This window comes from Diachasma alloeum, unplaced genomic scaffold (genome assembly GCF_001412515.2).
Source record: "Diachasma alloeum isolate Michigan unplaced genomic scaffold, Dall2.0 Dall_scaffold_00213, whole genome shotgun sequence".
Classification (NCBI taxonomy): domain Eukaryota; kingdom Metazoa; phylum Arthropoda; class Insecta; order Hymenoptera; family Braconidae; genus Diachasma; species Diachasma alloeum.
Window position 1 is genome coordinate 1,959,857 of NW_021680378.1, and position 21,849 is coordinate 1,981,705.

The window sequence follows — 21,849 nt, forward strand, 5'->3', positions numbered from 1 at the left end:
TAAATGTAAACACATCTTACCTCAAAATGTACCAGTAAAATATAAAACAGTAGGTTAAACTTGTTAATTATACAAGTGGGGACTACGCACCAACAAAAGACAATGAACATTTTTTATATATATAGACGTAAGCAACATATGTATAAAGATATATCAATCGTTAATAAATATTTATTGAAAAAAGAAAAAAGAGGTAATGGAGGTTGAAGGTTCAAATCCCATCTGAGATCAAAGATTGTTTTTTTTGTATAAAGTAATGAATCCCTCACACAGAAGTTTTCCCGATTACGATTGATATGACTATTCTCCAAATTCATAAATTGATTTTTTTCAACTCCTTTAGATTGAGTGAAAAATATCAGCATTTTTTAAGGAGGATAAAAATCAATGGTAAAATGTGGTAACTCTGAATAGCTCAAATGGTTGAAGCTCATTGGTAATCTGAAGGTTAAGAGTTCAAATCCCATTCAATGCTTTGTCTTGTTGATATTTAGTCACATTGATTATTCCTTCCGCATATATTTTAGCTCCATTTGCTTCCCAATAATTTAGTATTAAAATTGATTCAACATAAATAAATTTACATTTCGAGATGAACAAAAAACATGTAAAAAAACAGGAATCATAAATTAGTTTCTGTGAAACGCCTCAACCGGTCACCTAGGCACGTACATACTACATCTGCTCATGTAATTATATATGTGGTATGTTTGCCGTGCGTGTTCATCAAAATTCACATATTTAAAAACTCTGAAAAATGACTGAAATGACAATATTTGAGGATTAAAAATATTTATCACCGTAAATACACAGTGAGAGAGTGTTAGTAAGGGTTGAAACTCCACGAATCATCGAATATAAACGTAAGTCAACAATTTTGAAATATTTTTTGAGGTTAGTTTGAAAACTCGTACTGGAGAAATTACAGCCCTTGATTCCTATCCCCCACCATTATGTTATAAAATGGAGCCCAAAGATTAGAATCTCGCCAGTACACCTGTAGAATACATAAAAGTAGGACTGGGGAAAGAGTTCCACTGGGAATTATAGGTTATGCATTGAACTCCCATTCCCTCACCATTCATCTCAGTGCAACAATTTCGCCAGTCCTACAGTACACACGAGGAGCCGACAGTTGCTTCGAAACCCCAAAAAATGCCAAAGATTGGAGAAAATTTTCCTCCAAAGCCGGATGAATTTCCAATTTCAAGCTCATTCTTCATTTCCCTCGAAAAAACACGAGATGAACAAGAAAACCTTCAATTCTTCCTATTTTCCTTTCACAAAAATAAGTAATTCTTGAATAGCAATTCGCAATCGCAACGTAGATGTGGGAGCCATCAAGTGGTCTCTAAACTAAATACTCTTGGGGACGAACCAATGAGATCAAGGGGAACCCAGTGATCTCATTGGTTGACCCCTATCATTGGTTCGCTCCCAGTGATTTCATTGGCTAGCCCTCAAGAGTAGTTAGTTTAGGGCCCACTTGGTGGATCTCACATCCATGTTGCAATCGCGAACTCTCCCCCTAGTCAATCACGGAAAAACAAAAAATCTTTTGAAATTTCCAGAAAATGTTTCACCGCTTCTCCCTCGCCCGTCGCGCTCTCCTCCCCCTCTCCCGCGCATTCGCCACCACCCCCCCTTCGTCCACCCTTGCGGCCCCCCTGCGTTACGCTCCAGGAGACGACATCTCAAACTTCAAAGTAACCGAAGTCTCAAGAGTCCCGGAGATGCACGTCGAGGCAATCCGCCTGACCCACACCCCCTCCGGTGCCCAATACCTCCACTTGAACCGCGACGACCTGAACAACGTCTTCTGCATCGGCTTTCGAACAACTCCCCTCGACTCGACCGGTGTCCCCCACATCCTCGAGCACATGACCCTCTGCGGTAGCGACAAATACCCGATCAGAGATCCCTTCATGAAGATGCTCTACCGTTCCCTCGCGACCTTCCTCAACGCCATGACCGGCGCTGACTACACCATCTACCCGTTCTCCACGCAAAATCCGAAAGACTTCCAAAATCTTCAATCGATTTACGCGGACGCGGTATTCTCCCCCCGCTTGCGCCACCTGGACTTCCTCCAGGAGGGCTGGAGGCTCGAGCACTCGAACTTGACCTCCAAGTCATCGCCGATAGTGATCAAGGGAGTGGTCTACAACGAGATGAAAGGTGTCTTCAACGAGAACCAAACCATCTTCGCGGAGAAGCTCCTGAACTCAATCCTCCCGAGTCACACCTACGGCGTCTGCTCCGGGGGTCTTCCCCTGGAGATCCCCAACCTGACCCACGATTTCTTGAAGGGCTTTCATTCCAAATTCTATCACCCCTCCAACTCCAAGATCTTCTCCTACGGGAATTTTCCGTTTGAGGAGCATCTGAAGTTCATGGATGAGAACTATCTGTCTTCTGGTGGGAGGATTGATACGTCCGGGTCGTTGGTGCCCTCTGAGAAACGATGGGAGGCACCCCGACGAGAGCACATCGGTTGCAAGATCGATCCGATGGCTCCGGATGCCGCTAAACAGAGTTCAATCGCTGTTGGACACCTCTGCAATGACATCAAGGACATCCAGACAACCTTGGAACTGCATATCCTGTCGGAACTGCTCCTGAAGGGCCCCACCAGCGCCTTCTACAAAGGCTTCATCGAGACGAACCTGGGAAGCGGATTCGGTCCCTTCACGGGCTACGACTCTCAGTGCCGGGATGCCATCTTCGTCGTGTCCCTCCAAGGGGTCGACCCCGAGGACTTCCACAAGATCGAGAAGACCTTCGACAACATCTTGGAGGACGTCATCTCCAAAGGATTCGACAAAGATCACGTGGAGGCTGTTATCCACTCGATCGAGTTGAGTAACAAGCATCAGTCCTCCAACTTCGGGATGAACTTACTCTTTAGTGTCTTTCCGCTGTGGAACCACGAGGGGGATATCGTCGAGAGCCTCAGGCTGAACTCCTCCCTCGCGAAGTTCAAGGAGAAACTTCAACAGGACCCCAAGTACTTAAACAAACTCACGGAGAAGTATCTTCTCAAGAACAAGCACAGATTGGTCCTCACTATGAGCCCGGAGGAGGACTACGATAGGAGGACGTCCGAGGCCGAGGAGAATCTCATAAAACGGAAGATCGAAGAGCAGACGCCGGAAGACCTAGACAAGATCTTCGAGACTGGGCAGATTCTCAGGAAGGACCAGGAAAAGAAGGAGGACTTGAACATCTTGCCGACGTTGAAGATCGAAGACCTGAAGGCGGACGTTGATCGTTACCAGTTGTCTGATGTCACCATCTCGGGGGTTCCCCTCCAGGTGTCGATCCAGCCGACCAATGGGGTCCTCTACTACAGGGGCATCCTTGACACGAAGCACCTGCCGGCGGATCTGAAGGAGCTGGTTCCCATCTTCAACGACGTCGTCGCCAAAATGGGAACGGAAGACCACGATTACAGGACCTTCGATCGTCTCTGTTCCTTGAAGTCCGGGGGCTTGGCTTTCTCGGCGCACATCAGTGAGGACAAGAGCAGGATGAACAATTTCAGCGAGGGCATTCTGATATCTTCTTACTGCTTGTTGAGGAACACCTCGGACATGTGGAAACTCTGGGAGGAGCTGTTCAACAAGGGAAAGCTTGACGATCTCAAACGCTTCGAGACTCTCATCAGAAACTCGGCTGTTGATCTGTCCTGCGGGATAGCTGACTCGGGTCATCACTACGCGATGAGTTCGGCTGCCAGTCTCGTGTCGTCTTCTGCTGAACTGAAGGAGAAGCTATCCGGTCTTGAGTTCGTCTCGCGGATGAAGAAGCTGTCGCAGCTGAAGGACTTGTCTCCGGTTCTTGACAAGATGCGGGAGATCAGGGCGCAGGTCATTGATAAGAGCCGTCTGAGGTCAGCTGTCAATTACTCTGAGGATCAGGACGGCCAGAATGTGGTTAACAGCCTTCAGAGGGACTTCTATGATCCGTTGAAGGCTTCTGGTTCTTTCAGCCAAAACGAAAACTCGATCTTCGGCGATGAAGACTTGAATGCCACCCAGGGGAAGGTGTCAGGGGTTCATCATGTGATGCCGTACACCACCAACTACACGTCAAAAGCCATCCTGACGGTGCCCTATGCACATCCTGACTACCCCGCACTGAGAATCCTCGGTAAGCTGATCTCTTCGGTCTATCTGCTACCGGAAGTTAGGGAGAAGGAGGGGGCTTATGGCTCTGGCGCCTCGTTGTCCCCCGAGGGGGTCTTCATGTTCTACAGCTTCAGGGACCCCAACAGCACGAAGACGTTTGATACTTTTGATAGGACCTGCGACTTCCTGAAGACCTTTGACTTCAAGGATAATTATTTGGACGAAGCCAAGCTGGGTGTCTTCCAGCAGATCGACGCTCCTGTCGCGCCTGGGAACAGGGGCCTGTTGAGGTTCACTCATGGCATCACTGAGGATGATGTGCAGAGGCAGAGGGTGTTGCTGAAAGCTGTTAGCAAGGAGGATGTGGTCAATGTCGCGGAGAGGTATTTGAGACCGGGGAAGGAGGGCGCAAGAGTCGGGAGGGCTATTATTGGGGGGGTTAATAAAGAGTTGTTGGAGAGGAGGGGGGAGAACTGGAGGGTCGTGGATCAGGAGGAGGAGGAGGAGAAGGTTCAGGCTGCTGGGTAATGATTATGATGATGATGAGGAAGATAAAGATAAGCTTGGAGAGGGAGGTGACGAAGATTAGGGAGATGAAGATGACGATGGAGAAGATGAAGATAAAGATGATGGAGATATGATGAAGATTTTGGTGGAGAGGGAGATTGTGACGACTGAAGTTAATGAGATGAAGATGATGATGAAAAAGATGAAGATAAGGATGACGAGGATGTTGATGGAGAGGGAGATGATGATAATGAAGTTTAGGGAGATGAAGGGGACGATGAAAAAAATGAAGATGACAATGAGGGCGGTAGGATGGCGATGATGCGTTAGAGCTGAGGTGGATGAAGATGAAGGGGGAGATGGTGATGATAGAAGTTAGAGAGATGATAATGGGGAAGATGAAGATAAAGATGATGAAGATATGATAACGATTTTGGTGGAGAGGGAGATGGTGACGATAGAGGTTAGGGAGATGAAGATGATGATGAAGAAGATGAAGATAAGGATGACAAGGATGTTGATGGAGAGGGTGATGATGATAATGTAGTTTAGGCAGGCGAAGGGGACGATGAGAAAGATGAAGATGACAATGAGGGCGGTGGGATGAAGATGATGCGTTAGAGCTGAAATGGATGAAGATGAAGGGGGAGATGGTGACAATGGAGGTTAGGGAGATGATGGCCATGAAGATGAAGATAAGGATTTTGATGGAGAGGGAGATGGAGATGATGATGGAGAGAAAGTTGATAATGCAGATGACGAGAGTGGTGGACAAGATAGAGCTGATTGTGATGATGCAGATCAGGGAGATGAAGATGATGGAGATGAAAATTATGTATATAAAATTTTTAGGAATTAAATCGATTGCTGAAACAAAAATTGTGTTTTTTCATTTATTCCGGAGGAGAGAAGAAAGGCTCGGAGAGCGAGGGAAATTTTCAGGATGAGTTTGAAACGGAAATTTCCCTGGCTCCCTGGTAACAATAATCAATTTGTTCATTTAATTATTATCTCATCAGATGACAGCGTTTAAAGAGACCCTACAGCTACTGCTGGAGCATCGCTGGTTGTTCCAGTCTCCTGTCACTGAGATTCTTGTTGATAAAGTGATGGATCAATTCCCTGATGGTTGGATTGACGCTTTGGAGTCGTTGAATATTGAAGAACTCAATAGTTTGGTGATTGGGGGATTTATCCGTGAAGATTGGCCCTCGAGTCTTCTTCAGTTTATCAAAATATGCATAAAAATCAGAAGAGAGCTTTCGAAAAATATTTTCGTTATTAATTCAAAAGTGAAAAATGATTTTTCAAAAATTCCGAAACAATTGACTCTCGGATTGAACGAAAAAAAACAACATGAGGCGTTTTACCTAGCGCAATTGACTCATGAAATGTGTGCGAGGGAAGGGCTGGAGGTCATCGTGGATTTAGGAGCTGGATTGGTAAATATTTATTTCAATTTTAAATTGATTATATTTTAAATGAATTATATTCACATTATTTTCATCTCCGAAAATTCACCTTTATTCTGAATTTTTTATTTTTCTCGTTAACGAGTGGATCTATTAAGAAATGTCTCTAAACCTTTTTTATAGAAAATTAAATTCTCCACGAAAAATGTCGTATGACATTTTTCAAAAAATCCCTTCCCTGCAGACATATCCTCAAAATAAGGTGGATTCCCCAGGGCTACGTGTGTCAGCTTCTCCACCACCTCTTCAACTACCGAGTCCTGGGCCTGGAGTCCAACCCCAGTATCACAGCCACCGCGAGCCATCGTCGGGACACCCTCCACCCGCTCTCTCGCCCCTCGGTTCAATACTTCTGTCTAAAAGTCACGGAGGATTCGGCAGCCGAGATTGAAGAACTCTTGAAGTCCTTCACAAATAATGAAAATGAGAAATTCTGTCTGATCGGTCTTCATTCCTGTGGCGACCTGAGCGCAAACGCCCTGAGACTCTTCAGGGACATGGAGAACGCGAGTCTCCTGATCATGATGTCCTGTTGTTATCACAAGATCGAGTGCCTCGAGGGTAAAAAGGGCTTCAAGAATTTTCCGATGTCTCGAGGGCTTGGAAGGGAGTGCGAAGGGATTGGAAATCCTGAGGGGGTAGGGGATGTCCTAGGGCGGACGTTCATGAGACTCGCGTGTCAGGAGCCTGCGGAGAGGTGGGAAAAAATGGCGAGAGAGGATCACGAGGTGCATTCCATTTGTTTGATGGCTAGAGGAGTCCTAGAATTATTTTGTCATAAAAGTAAGGATTTTTATGAAATCGAACCATTAGTTTCTCACAAAGAAAATCTTCATCTCTAAAATAATTTAGCAAAATTTGTGAAGCTAAAATAATTTAGCGAAACGTCGCACTATGACATTTTAATCAAAGTAGCAATTATTTCTCTAATATCCCTTGACCCTCTTATTATTAATTGACATCATGGAGATGAGAACAATCATAGATCTTCGTCTCCGCACATCTATTTTTTCTGTAATCTGACTAGAATTTGCTGTGATTATTCATGACTTTTAATAATATTGTAATAGCAAATGTACAACTCAGTGTCCTTGGGGGGTTATCATGTTCCAGGAGTTAATCATTTTTTTCTGCAATTGATTATGATTATCTGACTAAAATTCATTGCGATTTATTCATGATTTTCAACAATAGTATAATAATCAAATAACTGAGACGATGAAGCTAATTGTAATCACACAAAAAATTCAAAACTCAAATTTGAACGATTACAAAGCTTCCATTAGGATGCAAAAATGAAAATTCTCAATTTACCAATAAATTTATTCACTAACATTTCTTTGCAATTAATTTCGCAGATCAAATTAAACTAACAAAAACGAGAAGAAAATCAGTGAGATCATCAAAATGCCGAAATTTCGAGGCTTATTTCCAGAATTTCACCCGCCGTTACAATTTCAATGGACAACAACTGGACAAAAAATACTACGAGGAGATTAATCAACTGTGGGAGGAGAACACGCCTAAATTAAAATTATCCGAAGTTTATACAGGACTTCAGCTCCTCCTGCAGGCACCAGCAGAATATTTGGTATTGAATGACAGGAGATGTTGGCTGGAGGAGCAGGGTTTTTCTGAAACGAAGATACTGTCAGTTCTTGATAGAAAATTGTCTCCCAGGTCTCACGCAATCGTTTCGTCGAAGACAAATCCAATAACTGTCTAAATATTTTTTCAATTTGAGGAGAAGTTTATCTTCCGTAGGGGTGAATCTGTGATGCGGCCTTGATGTTCGTTTTTATGGCACTTGGGGCCTTCCCCATTTGTCCCACTGTAAATAAGAAAGACAATAAAATTATTTAATCATCAATAAAAACAAAACAAGAGGATTTTTTAAAAGAATGAAAACGAAATTGGATTCATATCAAGAAATATTTTCTCCTAAAATTAATTTATCTCTTTATTCCACTAGATTTCAGATGTTAGAAATCAGTACCATAAAAAAACAATTACAGGTGTAGGATAATTTCATTAATTAATCAAAACAGAAGAGATGAAAACAGAATTTTTTCAATTTAACGTCCGTGTGTTCTATCGTTCGAACGTTATCTCGATGTTTTTTTTCATCTGAAATTGTCAATTAAGTCCTGCATCATGCAGAAGTTTTGAAAAATTATGAATGAATAATCAAAAAGAAGTAGAAAAAATTCTTAATTTTTTCAAAGAGCATTTTTTATTTATATTCAGAATAAGTTGAATAACAAGAAATTGAAAAATGTATCTGATTTACGGTGACAAATGGCGGCCTGTCACCCAATATCATGCAGGGGGAAGACTGATTTCGTAAATCTTTTCCCACACTGCACAGAGACATTTATTACGGAAAAGGCTCTTTGAAAAAAGTTGTAATATTTTGGAGAATTTTTTAATCACACTTTTATCACATAAAAATGGCAGATGACTACATACCACTGTTTTGAAAATTGAGATACCTAGCTGTCACTTCCCATGAGGAGTTGGTGTTCCACCATGGAAAATGACAGCTAATAGATAATTTGCCACAGCGCGATCAGATATTTGTAATTTCCACTTTTTTCAACTCATTCTGAATCTTAATTAAAAACACTCTTTGAAAAAGTTGAGAATTTTTTCTATTTGTTTTTATCCTTCTATCGTAATTTTTGGGAATTTCTACATGATGTACCACTCAATTGACAATTTTGAATTACGAAAGATAAAAAAATCCAGATAACATTCGAAAGATAGTACACCCGGGCCTTAAGAGGAAATTTAATTCACTCCAAAAAAGTCTGAAAATATTTTACTTCAAATCTCCTCATTTAAATGACAATTTTATTTTCTTACTTTGAGGATTTCCCATTGGTCCCTGTCCTCCAGCTCCAGGTTGACTCCCTGGACGTCCCACGATCATCCCCGAGGGGACATTATTTACTCCAGATTGCACCATTTGCACAGCATCGGACTGAAAACAATTTTTAATTAGAAAAAAATTCAAAATGAGATAACTGATTGAGGTTTTACTTTCAGTCCTTTTCCCATTCCAACAGCTGCAACAAGGATATTTGTATCAGCAGGACTGCTGGTCTGTGCCTGGGCTGTTCTAGCACCAGCCTCACTCTCCCACTCCTCCCTCGCCTTATTCGCAATATCCCAGACGTGATTTATCACTTTGTTGTACTGGGCAACTTGTTTCTGAAATATTGAAAATTATTTTATAACAATTGTCGATGAAAACTGAAGGATTTTGCTTACATTGCAGTCCTGTGATGTTGTTTGCAGTTTGAAAGAGAAATTTTGTATTAAATATCATAAAACAATAAAATTCAATTTTAGAAAAAAAACATCTAAATCTCGAAAAATATTTAATGGGTGAAAATTATGCTTTTGAAGACTAAAATCATTGTCTAAATATTGGAAGACGTTAAAAATACATTAATTTGACGCTAATATATTGGAATTGATTGTAAAAAAATGTCAAAAATTCTTACGTGTGATGCATCATAGCTCAAATTGGCAGCTTTCACCTCTAGCTGCATCATCTTCTGCTCAGCCTGAGGTTCTGGTTTTGTCCTCAAGTAATCAGGCACGAGATCGTGAGCAAAAGTTGAGATTCTTCCCTCTGTCATTCTCATCAGCTCCTCATCCTTTTCAGGGCTCAGGAGAAGAGGTAGAACTGTTAAATTACGAAGGTTTGGGGCCTTGTCGTGTGCTAGGATTTTCGACAGACTCGTTAGCTAAAAAAACAGAATTTACTGATAATTTTTTTTTCCACTAAAATCAATCCAAAATTAATTGTTGAATGTGAAAAATCCGCTCACATGTCCTGCAATGAGTGCAAAATTGTCCAGAAAACTCGGCCAATTGAGTGTTTCATACTCATGCTCCAATTTGAAGATCATCGAGGCTATTGCAGTCTTCAAATCATTGACCCTCATGATAATCGCCTCGAGGGCAGCATCCAGTTGTTTCTCATCTCGCTGCATGATTATTCAACTTTCCACCCTTCAATAAATATTTTTAATCGGCTCGTCAAACGTCAACAAACATTTGAGAGGTTATGTGACTTCATGAAAACCATAGGGCGAGTTTTCATGACAACATGCCCCATAAAGAGCGGCTGAATTTAAAACGATGGCTGAATAAAAATATTTCAGATTATTTTTGGTAATCGGATCTGGCCTTCCCTGGGCCAATCAGAGTTCAGTATTCAATAACACGAAGTACTTCCCAATTAAAATTACAGTGGTTATTTCCCCCTAGCTTTTGATAATTTCCCTCTAGCTTTGCAATTGTTTCTCTAACCAAATAACTGTAAAATATTATCCTGTGGAGTGAAAGAAAGTCATGAAGAAAGTCAAAATGAGTCGGTTTGGGGAGGATCCGATTTCCAAAAATAATCCGTCGAATACCACTCGACCTACAAAATTAATCGAACATTTCCCTCATGTTTTACTGCGTATCAACAATCGGAATAAGTTTTGCACAAAAATCCCTCTCGCGCTGCGCGCTCGGGATTTTAATCTTCAAAACTTTTCCCTCTCGTTGCTACGCAACAAAACAATCGGTAAATATCCGATAATTTTGGAGGTCTCGTGGTCTTACAACTGATTATTTTTCCCAATCGGATTTCGACCAATCAGAGCGCAGTATTTGAGACTATCCGACAGTTTTATTTCTGATATTTCCGCCTAGCTTTTGAATATTTCGCAGTAGTTCTTCATTTCTTTTATCTGAATATTCCGCAGTAGCTCTCTATTTTTTTGGCTCATTTCAGATAGAATCTTATATTTGACGGTCTATGGAAATCGATTTATTCTATTAACATAATTTGTTCAAATCTTCCCCAATTCACCTTCTGATATTGTCCACTGCACTCTGCTTGGCCAAAATCCGATTGGGAAAAATAATCCGACAAATACCCGTCGAGATTCAAAATTAATCGGGTATTTCCCTCAAGCTCCCCTGCAAACAAACCATCCTGCCAAGTTGTGCAGAAAAATCCGAAATTTTTTAATCTGCAAAACTTGACACCCTCATTTATTTGCAACGAAGCTATCGGGAAATACCCGATAATTCTGAACCTCTTGGGGTATTACTGCTGAAATTTTTTTTATTACTCGATAATAGGGAACTTGCATGAAGCCCAATTCTTTCTAATTCCCCTATTCATAAATTCCTCGTAATACATAGATATCTGAACGGCGAAAATTATTGAGAAATATTGCCTAGATGTCTTATTATGATAATTAATTGGAAATTAGTCGTTTTTGAGGCCAATTTTTCGGTCATGACCTCACGAAGACGATCAGGTAACGGTTCATTGGTCAAAAAAGAAGAGAGTGGGGAGTTGGCGTCCTCCATTGGCCGAGGCAAACCTCAACAAGATTGGGTTAGGTCGGTCCGAGCCATTCTGTGATTGGTCCTGCACTGGACCGTCTGTGTGACGTCATTAGAGATTTCAAAGCGTTTGAAATCTTCAACTTTTAACAATTAATTCTTAATTAATGAGCAATATTTTGAACGTTTATGAATGAAAAATAAATTATTCAGGTACCAAACTTGAGATTATAAAATTGAAAAAAAATCACTCAAATTCTCTTCTCAAATTATGTCTCAATTCGATTCGCTCAACTGGATTACTGTTAATCGACCATCCGATTATAATTAAAATGTGTTGTCTAAGTGGACTGAAATTGAATATCAATTTTGAATGAAGACATCAGAAGGATTAATTTTTGAAGGTGAAGTTGAGTTGAATTCCGTAGCGAAGTGGTAAAACGTACAAGTCAATTCTGACTATTGACCAGTTTTTAAGGATAATCGGGCGAGGAGTAATTGGGTTTCTATTGTTTTCCTGCAGATAACCAATCGTTGAAAAAAAAAAGTTTCCCATTCGGATTCAAAATTCAGGCAATATTAGGAAGTATCTCCGGTTAAAAATTATTTTTTGAGCTGATCAAATTTATTTGTATCTGTTCCACGCATTGAGTGGTTTTCAGATTGTTTTTTTTTAATAAATGAAAAAATATTAATCCATGCGAAAAAGTGGCAACATCGTCGGTAGTTTTTTTTTCACCAGGAGCTGGTACCACTGGCTCGAGGGAGCTCCAATCACAATGCTTCATCGCTCTCTCTCAAGAGACGTTTAAATTGACTGCGCTACCCCCACCCGATCGGTACTTCAGACGTTGCTGCTCGTTTGGGCTGTATGCGTAGAAATTTCATTTTTCAGTACTTTTTCCGCTATTATTAATAAAAAATGCTCCTAAGCGACAATCTTTTTCACCCAAAAATCATTGATCACATGTTCTAAATGTGTCTACAGTTTCATGACTTTGGCTGCATTTTTTCCTTGGGTTTTTCAGTTTTTTTTGTGATTTCCATAAGATCACGGGTTAAATGACCACTTTTTCAAAAATTCATTATAAATTAACCATGCTCCTCAGCAGTCTGAAACTTTTACGTATCATTTAAAGAATACGTAAAAAAAAAAAAAGAAAAAAATGGCTGCTTTTTTTTCTAACTTTTTTTCTAAGTTCTACGAATCTAAGGGAGATAACAAAAGTTTTGCTATAATTTTTTTTGCAGAGCCGATTGAGAGCTACAACAAATGTGATTACGAAAATTTCGCTATCCCCTTTAGATTCGGGAATATTGCTCAAAAACTCAACTGGGAGATGAGTCGACTTAAACCGTTTTATCACTCCCTGATAGATCAAACCCAGCGAAGAAAGTGAGAAACTCTGGAAAATTTCCATGAACCCAGAGTCATAGAAGGGCGGCGGTGGGTCATCCGTGAAAGTGAATCAAATTCGACGGAAGGTGACGGAACTCCCGGTAGCCCAGTAGGTAGAGCACCAGGGAGTCCATTCTCGAGTCGGTGAGTAGCTCCGCGTATACGCTCAGCTCGTGTTGTGTAGATGAGACGAGCTTATACGCTGAGTCACTCACCGACTGGAGAATTGACTCCCAGACCGGCAATCTGAAGGTCACGAGCTCAAACCACGCTCGGGCAATCCTCAATTTTTTCCGAAATTGATTCACAAATATCATAGTTGTCAGATGCGGCGACTTGTCGCCAAAATATCTGGCAACACAGCCCAGAGTTAACTCTGGGTTTGATTCATCACGGCTTCGTCACTGGATTGTTAATTGAATTTATCATCTATCTCCATCGAACTAAATTGAGAAATTGTGTTTCATCACTAAAAAATGTGTGGCATATCCCTAGTGCAGAATAAAAGGGACGAGTCCCATACAATTTGTGTATTGAATAGTTACTTGTCTGGCACGCAAACGACTGGAGTTCCACCCCCAGCCACTCAGATGTATCAACTCATACCTCAACTAAACGAGATTTATTTTCCAAAGTGTCCGAAAAGGGATAAAAAAAATACAATTCTATTCGAATAATATGACAAATTTCCAAAATTATATACAATTATCACAAAAATGAGGCATAATTTTTAAAAACATAGTCTCAATCCCCAAATAGATTCTCTCTGTTCAACCTCATTAAGAACTTGCTCAGCGAATTGAACAGAGAATTCATTATGACATTTGAACCTAGCGTAATCCTTGAGACATTCTATAAAATTATCCTTCTGATGGCTGTCCATTCCGCTGACCATGAGCCTGCACAGAGTATGATCTTTCCGGTCGAGAATCCTCCAAAAAGCTTGATTCATAGCTTCATTATCAGAAATGAATCTCTGATGGAAGATTCTCCAGACCTTGACGAAGGGTTCGTAGAGGGTTTTCTCGTTGAATCCTTCGTTGTCCCTCTTCTTCGGCTCCATATTATTGAAAAACCGCATGAAGAAAGGCGCATCAACAGCCTCGAAAACACCTATCCAATCGTCAATGAAGAGAATCCAAGGCCATCGCAGTAAGTGCGTGCGATTGTAAGTGCCAAAGGTGGTGGTGATGCCCTCGAGGAGAGCCTCCTCCTTCATAACAGTAAGAAGATAAACAGAGCCCTCGGTGGATGGATGTCCTGAGAGTGCGTCTGAGATTAAATCGGCCACCCCTTCGTCGTCCTTGACGCGATTCCAAAAGTACTTCATCGCTGATATGTACGTCCTCTCCATCTGATCGAGACGCAATTCCCAGCTGACGCTGTACTTGAACATTGTCCGTAGGATATTCTCCTCGTCATACAGGCCCTGATCAAGCAACTTCTTGAAGTCAAGATAGAATGGTGAAATGAACATTGTCTCTGTCGGGAATTTTCCGTAGATCTTCCAGTACCAGTAAATGGGATAATGCGAGCGATAAAATTCTCTGCAATTGTCCCAATCAATGGTCTTGGAAAACTTTATGATTTCGTCTTCGACGCAGTAGAAGCACAGTTGCTCCCAGATTCCAAAGTCAATGGTTTCTCTGTTGGCGACGTAGGACTTGAACATTTTACCACCATCGACGTAACCAACATTGGACCAGCAGAAGTTGTTTACGAGATAGCTTATTGGCTCGAGCCAGTCGTTTCGCGGTCGCAGAGCAGCGTCTGTTCCAGTTTCCACTAGCCACTTTGTGGCCCTCGCTACCATTGGCAGGAGGAAGCTCTTCAGCGAGATTTTTATCGATATGGGGAGGGACAGTTCGTCCACTGTTCTTCCAATCTTGTTGATGATGGAAACCCCCAGGGCTGCCCAACCTGCGGGCGTGTGGTCGACACATGTGTTCTTGCAGGCTTCTATTATCAGCCCTTTGTCCTCGGAATTTCTCCACAAGGCTTCGATTATTTTCACACTCGCCATGTGCTGGAGGGACGGCAACCACCGGAAGGGGTGCTTGTCCCCTTCGATCAGCATTTTTCGGGGGGTGGCGCCCTTCTTCGGGAGGGGGTAGGCGTCACTGAAGTAATTCAGTACCGATAGCGTCGAGTGGGAAGGCCGTTGGGTGATTCTTCTTCTTCTAGAAGGTAAATCAGATTTTGAGTCGGAGGGTGTGAGGAGATGAGGCGCGGGGCGGTTGATGGCAGTTAAATAATTGGTGGGAGGGTGGGAGAAATGAAACAGCGGGGCAAAATGAAACAGTCGAAAAATGAATGTTTGATGCAATTCAAGTAAAACTAATTTTTTTTGTTAATTTTTTTTTATAATTGGGAGTACTGATGAGAATAATCACTTTCTATTCGTCTTATAATTCAATTGATTATGATTTAAGCGATTAGCTTAGGTCGATTACAACTTTCTTTTTCCATTTGTTTCAAATTCAGCATCACATTTTCCTTTTCTCCCTCTGGGTCTTCCTCAGGACTTTGGATTTTTCTGTATCGTTTTGTTTTCAATTAATCCATTGACAAAAGCTCCCGTCAAAACTTCTCAATAATTTTTCATATTAATAAATGGAAAATTATTATTCACATTGGTACTTTCAAGAATAAACAAAAATTGATAAACAAAAGTTGATAAAAGAAAATTTAACAAAAAAAAATTTTGTGCTTGAATTACGTCAAACAGTCATTTTTCGACTGTTTCATTTTGCCCCGTTGTTTCAATTTCCCCCACTCTCCCCTAACTGAATATTATTTTTTGAATAGAATGAATGGATCCCAAGAGTATTTTTTGCTCTGCAACAATAGGAACTTCAACACTATTTTAAGACTTTCTGGAGAAGTTTAGGAAATTCTCAAGCGAGGGGAAGAATTTAACAAAACTCCCGAGGTGCTACAGAATTTGAGAATATTCTCTGGTTTCTTAAAACATTTGGGGGTTTTTTGGAAATATTGGAGAATATCTCAAGCTTTCTAGAATTTTCTGGAAAATTCTAGAAACTTTTGGGGAATGCATCACTCATACATCACTGAGAGAAAAAATTAGAATCAATTTTGTTGTTCATCTCCATGTTCATACATTTTCAATTAGGGATTAAGAAACTTCCACAGTTCCGATAGTCCGCTGCATCGTTAGAAAAAAAATAATGAAATTGCAAAAAAGTCATGACTATCCAAATTCCGTTGATTGGGTTTCTTCTCGTGTATTATTTAGGACTAATCAATTATCAATCATTTCTATTCCGAAATAAAATTTACATGATTTTTTTAATAAATAAAAATTGTCACGAGAGATCTGACAACCACGTATTTTCGTTCGACGCAGCTGGTATTCTTGTCTCCCTAGAAAATCCTATACTGTACTGTAAAATCTATAGTACAGTGTACTAAGTACACGCCTCGACGGAGGGAACCGATGTAAACAACATGTGAAGTTAGCGAGGTTAACTTGGCTTATACTGTGAATGATTCTACAGGAAAAACTGAATATCTAACGCAATGGAGGAATCAAATGAGTCAAACAAATAATTATAAATCTTTTTTTTTCTCTCTTGTGCTAATATGAAGAGAAATTTAATGAGTTTATATATTGTTTGATCAACCATAATGCATTATTTCGAGTTTTCTATGAATTAAATAAATTATAAAATAAAAACATGATAAAGTCAATGTTTTATACCGGGAATAACCTACAAGTGTAGTATTCAGTTTGAATGACAGCTCACGTGATGGCCTTCGGCGCACGCACTCTAACCTCCGCCGACGTTGTCGTGTTCAACCTCACTAAAATAAATAATAAACAACGCACTGAACAATTACTATTTTCCCGATCAATGGAAAACAGCAATAGTCATCCCCATTCATAAAAAAAGAAAGAGCCTTAATGAAACAGTGAGCTACCGTCCAATGAGCATAACACCATCCATAAGTCAAGTATAGGAAGCCATTACCAATAACTCAATATCATACTTTGAAAAACAAACAAAAATCATTGCCGATAACCAATATGGTTTCAGATACCATCACTCAACACTGCATGCCGTGAATAAACTTATTTCTGATGTTAATGAAGAATTATCCCACAATAGAATGGTAGGAGCATTTCTCTTAGATCTTGAGAAAGCATTCGACTCCGTTTGGCTAAACGGACTCACCTACTTACTCATAAAAAATGAATTTCCGATTCCATTAATTCGCACCAATTGGAACCTGGTTCATGAAAAAAAATTCAGGGTAATCAATCATAACAACACATTGAGCTCCTCATTCTTAATTAAAGGAGGTCTACAACAGGGCACGATAAATTCCCCGTACCTATTCTCAATATTTACCGCACACATAATGGACGCGTTCGGCCTGAATAGTGGTAACGGAACAAATTCAATTGCATATGCTGATGACAGAATTATCTATGTCTCAGGCAAGAATGTTGATGTCATTTGTGAATCATTAAATATTCTCGTAAATAAAGTAAACGCCATGTACTCAGCGTGGGATCTTAAGGTCAACCTCTTATCTGTAAGAGTGAAACGATTTTATTCAGAAACCCAATAAAAAATATGTCTAAGATCCACAAAACTAGCATAAAAAACTTTGAAATAAAAATGACAAATGAGGAAACCAACGAAGAAACAAGTATCCCACACAAGAATCTTGTTAAATACTTGGGGATAAACACTGACAATTTAGTCAGTTGTTCCAATCACACAGACACCCAAATTGAAAAAGCACGAAAGAGATAAATCTCTGGGCTTTCTTTTCCATAACAAACGCATTAACAAAAGAGCGAGAGTAATATGACGATATTACGAGATCCCACATATTATTCTCGCTCTTCTGACCTATGGAGCCAAAATCCTCTGGAACTTGGGCGCTCATCAAGCAGAATGCCTTAGAGTTTTCGAAAAGAAATGTTTGAGAACATTAATATTCCTATATAGATCCGAGCACTCAAACTTTCAACACCAAATTAGTAACAAATATCTTTATGAACAAGCTGAAATACCCAGAATAGATCATTTTATGCTAAAACTCACAAGAAATTATTGTGAGAACGTAAAGCACATCAAAAACGATGTCATTAACTCATTCTCACTTGTTAACAATGAAGAAGCCATTGGCAGAGCCCGCGCTGGCAATATCAAACCACAGTATTTTACATCCTTCGATAAACAAGGAAAGTTCCAAGACGAAATGAATAGACCAATTCTATTCCATATTCCCAGACATAAAAAAACACCAAAATCCCAATTGACGATTTCCTGGAAAGAGAGTTAAAATATTCCAGAGAAATCCCTTCAGATGACATAAACGACTTTTACTGAGTAAGAAAAAAATACTGGCGGCTAGAAGACACAGATAAATACATTCTCGAGCTCAAAGCCAGAGAACAAATATACAAAGAACAAAACAAAAACAGATATAGAGGTAACAACAGAGTTGCTAGAGGCAACTTCCGTCCACTCTAGGACAGTTCCTTTTTTCTCTTTTTTTTCACTAATTGAGCGCAAATGTAGCGCTAATAACTGAGAAGAACAGATTAATGCTCATTACTCATTAATTCCAAAAATCTTTAATGATCTCAACGAAAAATACATTAATAAACATCTCAATGATGTCCTCAGATAGATAAAAATTATTTAAGGCCCGGGTGTACTATCTTTCGAACGTTATCTCGATGTTTTTTTTTTATCTTTCGTCATCTGAAATTGTCAATTGAGTCGTGCATCATGCAGAAGTTTTGAAAAATTATGAATGAATAATGAAAAAAAAGTAGAAGAAATTCTTAATTTTTTCAAAGGGCATTTTTTATTTATATACAAAATAAGTTGAATAACAAGAAATTGAAAAATGTATCTGATTTAGGGTGACAAATAGCTGCCTGTATCAATGTCACCCAATATCATGCAGGGGAAAGACCGATTTCGTAAATCTTTTCTCACACTGCACAGACATTTTTTACGGAAAAGGCTCTTTGAAAAAAGTTGTAATATTTTGGAGAATTTTTTAATCACACTTTTATCACATAAAAATGGCAGATGACTACATACCACTGTTTTGAAAATTGAGATACCTAGCTGTCACTTCCCATGAGGAATTAGTGTTTTGTTATCCACCATGGAAAATGACAGCTAATAGATAATTTGCCACAGCGAATCAGATATTTGTAATTTCCACTTTTTTCAAATCATTTTGAATCTCAATTAAAAACGCCCTTTGAAAAAGTTCAGAATTTTTTCTATTTTTTTTTCATCACTCTATCATAATTTTTGGGTATTTCTACATGATGTACCACTCAATTGACAATTTTGGATTACGAAAGATAAAAAAAATCCAGATAACATTCGAAAGATAGGACACCCGGGCCTTAAATAATTTATTTTCACCCCTTAAATTGCAATTACTTGAGCGCCTTTTTTTTCAACTTTAAGTACGAGATAACCTTTTTTTTTTTGGGCGCAAAACTTGACAGTTATTAAATGCTACTAGTTGGAGCACTATTTAAAAAAAAAGATCGATATTTTGATGGAAACATTAAAATAAAAATACAATATTTAAATTCGAGCGTCTGAATGAGACCATAGTTTAAGAAATTTAAATATAAACCGTTAATTTTTTATATACCTGTTTTTTTATGATGTAAAGACTCTAAATAATTGTAAATAATGTTGTAATATTGAATAAAAAAATTGTTAGAAAAAAAACGTCGTGTTCAGCCATCATTTTCCCCTAGCTCAACCAGAATCCCGAACCATGCCATACATTTTTAATAATTGAAAATAATCCGTGTGGTTACGGATAATGAAATTGTGAGAAAATGTTCCTGAGATATATGCGGTTCTATTTGTGAAGAGTTTTGATTTTTCTAGTATTGTCGATTATTTTTCCGCGATTTTTGAAAAAGTACTGCCATAAGGCTCTATGTTAATACCATATCTTTGATATTTTCTCCTTAATAATCTACGTGGTTCAGCGTGTTCGGACTTCGGGAGGATATCTCTAATCACTGAAAGAATATATCCTCAAAGTTTCAGCTAAATAGAGTATTTCGTTCTACTCCTCTTTGATTACTGTGGAAGTCCCTTAAGGGAAGAAAAAAATTTGTTCTGCCGAAAATTATGTTCCCCTGAAAGAGGGATGGTAAACCAAATTTTTCTTTGCTCATTTATCCTCTCCCCCCCATTATTTTATGGTGATTTCCTTGTAAGTGGAAAATAGTCATCTCACAAATTTCGCAAGTGGACAAAAGGTCAGTTATGTACAACGTGGAACTGTTCATTGAAAAAAAAAATAATTTCAAAGTGATTTCCGTAGAAAAACAGGAAATCCAAAGCTACTCTAATATTTCAAACTTTGGTGTAAAACTTAATAGAATTGAAGTGTATTTGTTAATAAGGGAGGGTAAGGTAAAATGGACACTTTAGACTTTTTTAAAATTATTCATAATTCAGAAACAAATGTATCAATAGAGCTCAGTTTAGGCTTATCACAAAGGCAAAAATTGCTCTTTGTATTGAAAAAAAAAATTATTAAATTTTATCAACATTTCAACTCGTCACTAACATTTTTAAAAGTCAAAAGTATCCATTTTCCCCCAACCTCCCCTATCTCTTCCAACTCTAATTTCTCTCCCCAAAAAGATACCGAAACGATTCCGTTAGAAAATGTCGAAAGTTGTCTTGATGAAAAGTTGATCAGGACCAACTTTTTCGGGTGTTCATTTTACCCCAGGTGTCCATATTGCCCCACCCACCCTATATCAATCTAAAAAAATCGATATATTGATATTAGACACTTTCCAAATAAAAATTCAATTTTGAATTACTGAATGCTTGGTTGATCGATTTCAAAATGTGCCCCTCGAATATTCTAAATTTTAAAGGTCTAACGAAGCACTCACCCGTTAAAATACATGTCATTTCGACTCTCAGGACCAGTTCCCCAATCTGTGAAGTTACAACCAGACGCCAGACCTTCTTACCACTCCACCCTCATTATTGCTCCTGAAAAATAAAGCCAAGGTTATTACCACCGGCATGAGCCCGATGACTAGGGCAACTATGTAGGCATTGACACATGTACGGGAGATGCTGCGAGGTATAACGGTGACCACCTGACCCTTTCAAAGTCTCGATCAGATTCTCGAGTACAAGCCGAAAGTCAACGTGATGTTAAATAATATTGGAGGAAAAATAACGAAAGCAGCGGAATCGATGAAGTTATTTTCAGTTATTTTCTAACAGCTGCCTACCACACATTCGCAAATTTTGATGACTTCTGCCAAACGACAAACAAATCTCTTCTGGTCACGTGACTCGTAGCCAACTTCAGGGTGGGTTTCCGCGCATCGACTTCAATCACAAAATTTGTTGTTTTTATCAAACTCAATGCAGAGGGCGCCATAGCGCTACCGACAGAGATTTTTTTGGCGGGAGATTGGGGTGTAAAATGGACACTTTCGACTTTTTTTAAAAATGTTAATGGCGGATTGAAATATTAATAATATTTGATAATTTTTTTGTTCGTTGGAAAGAACAATTCTTTCCCTTTGTGATGATCCTAAACTGAGTTCAATTGATAAATTTGTTTCTGAGTTATGAGTAATTAAAACAAAAGTCTATAAGGTGTCCATTTTACCCCACTCGCCCCTATAAATAGCCAATGCTATGGCGGTTGAGGCGAAATCATGTTTGTTCATCTTTGACTATGTAGGTAATAGTAATACATTTTTGAACGAACTTTTATCGTAGGAACAGCGTGAGTCTTCAACCTCGCTCTAATTAATTTTTGTCATATGAAACCAGTGTGTATTCATTTTTATCTGTTTAGGCTGTTGTATCATATTAGGTGGAGCCATAGGATAAAATCATTTACCTGTAGATTCACTTTCACTAATTAAATTATTTGCTCGGAAGTGAAATGATTCTCGCATAAACCCCTT

The 21,849-nt window shown here is 39.3% G+C and overlaps 3 protein-coding genes across 11 annotated transcripts; 2 read left to right on the forward strand and 1 right to left on the reverse strand.

Annotated features, from left to right (window-relative positions):
* Nucleotides 1–494: 494 nt before the first annotated feature.
* On the forward strand, nucleotides 495–5,530 carry LOC107037090 (presequence protease, mitochondrial). The gene is made up of 2 exons (XM_015255426.1): nucleotides 495–863; nucleotides 1,572–5,530. The coding sequence occupies exon 2, from the start codon at nucleotides 1,575–1,577 to the stop codon at nucleotides 4,656–4,658; it is 3,084 nt and encodes a 1,027-aa protein (XP_015110912.1). The 5' UTR covers nucleotides 495–863; nucleotides 1,572–1,574; the 3' UTR covers nucleotides 4,659–5,530.
* On the forward strand, nucleotides 5,276–7,929 carry LOC107037002 (protein RRNAD1). The gene is made up of 3 exons (XM_015255308.2): nucleotides 5,276–5,472; nucleotides 6,294–6,892; nucleotides 7,468–7,929. Exons 1-3 carry the CDS (start codon nucleotides 5,276–5,278, stop codon nucleotides 7,833–7,835), a joined length of 1,164 nt encoding a protein of 387 aa, XP_015110794.1. The 3' UTR covers nucleotides 7,836–7,929.
* On the reverse strand, nucleotides 7,265–21,231 carry LOC107037092 (mediator of RNA polymerase II transcription subunit 8). 9 transcript variants are annotated; one of them, XM_015255434.2, is made up of 8 exons: nucleotides 21,160–21,231; nucleotides 20,809–20,911; nucleotides 9,949–10,132; nucleotides 9,619–9,864; nucleotides 9,383–9,391; nucleotides 9,152–9,322; nucleotides 8,975–9,092; nucleotides 7,265–7,940 (listed from the first exon to the last, which is right to left on the reverse strand). In XM_015255434.2, the coding sequence occupies exons 3-8, from the start codon at nucleotides 10,111–10,113 to the stop codon at nucleotides 7,861–7,863; spliced, it is 789 nt and encodes a 262-aa protein (XP_015110920.1). In that variant the 5' UTR covers nucleotides 10,114–10,132; nucleotides 20,809–20,911; nucleotides 21,160–21,231; the 3' UTR covers nucleotides 7,265–7,860. The 9 variants fall into 9 exon arrangements, with proteins under 9 accessions (XP_015110920.1, XP_015110922.1, XP_015110921.1 ...); XM_015255436.2 differs by lacking the exon at nucleotides 9,383–9,391; XM_015255435.2 differs by lacking the exons at nucleotides 20,809–20,911; nucleotides 21,160–21,231 and having other exon boundaries at nucleotides 9,949–10,188.
* Between the last annotated feature and the right edge of the window lie 618 nt (nucleotides 21,232–21,849).

Bases quoted from the DNA above. Each gene is read 5' to 3' on its own strand.
- LOC107037090 (XM_015255426.1), top strand. From the start codon at position 1,575: ATGTTTCACCGCTTCTCCCTCGCCCGTCGCGCTCTCCTCCCCCTCTCC.
- LOC107037002 (XM_015255308.2), top strand. From the start codon at position 5,276: ATGAAGGGGGAGATGGTGACAATGGAGGTTAGGGAGATGATGGCCATG. The intron at 5,473-6,293 runs GTATATAAAATT...CCTTCCCTGCAG, and splicing joins ATGATGGAGATGAAAATTAT to ACATATCCTCAAAATAAGGT. The intron at 6,893-7,467 runs GTAAGGATTTTT...TTAATTTCGCAG, and splicing joins AGAATTATTTTGTCATAAAA to ATCAAATTAAACTAACAAAA.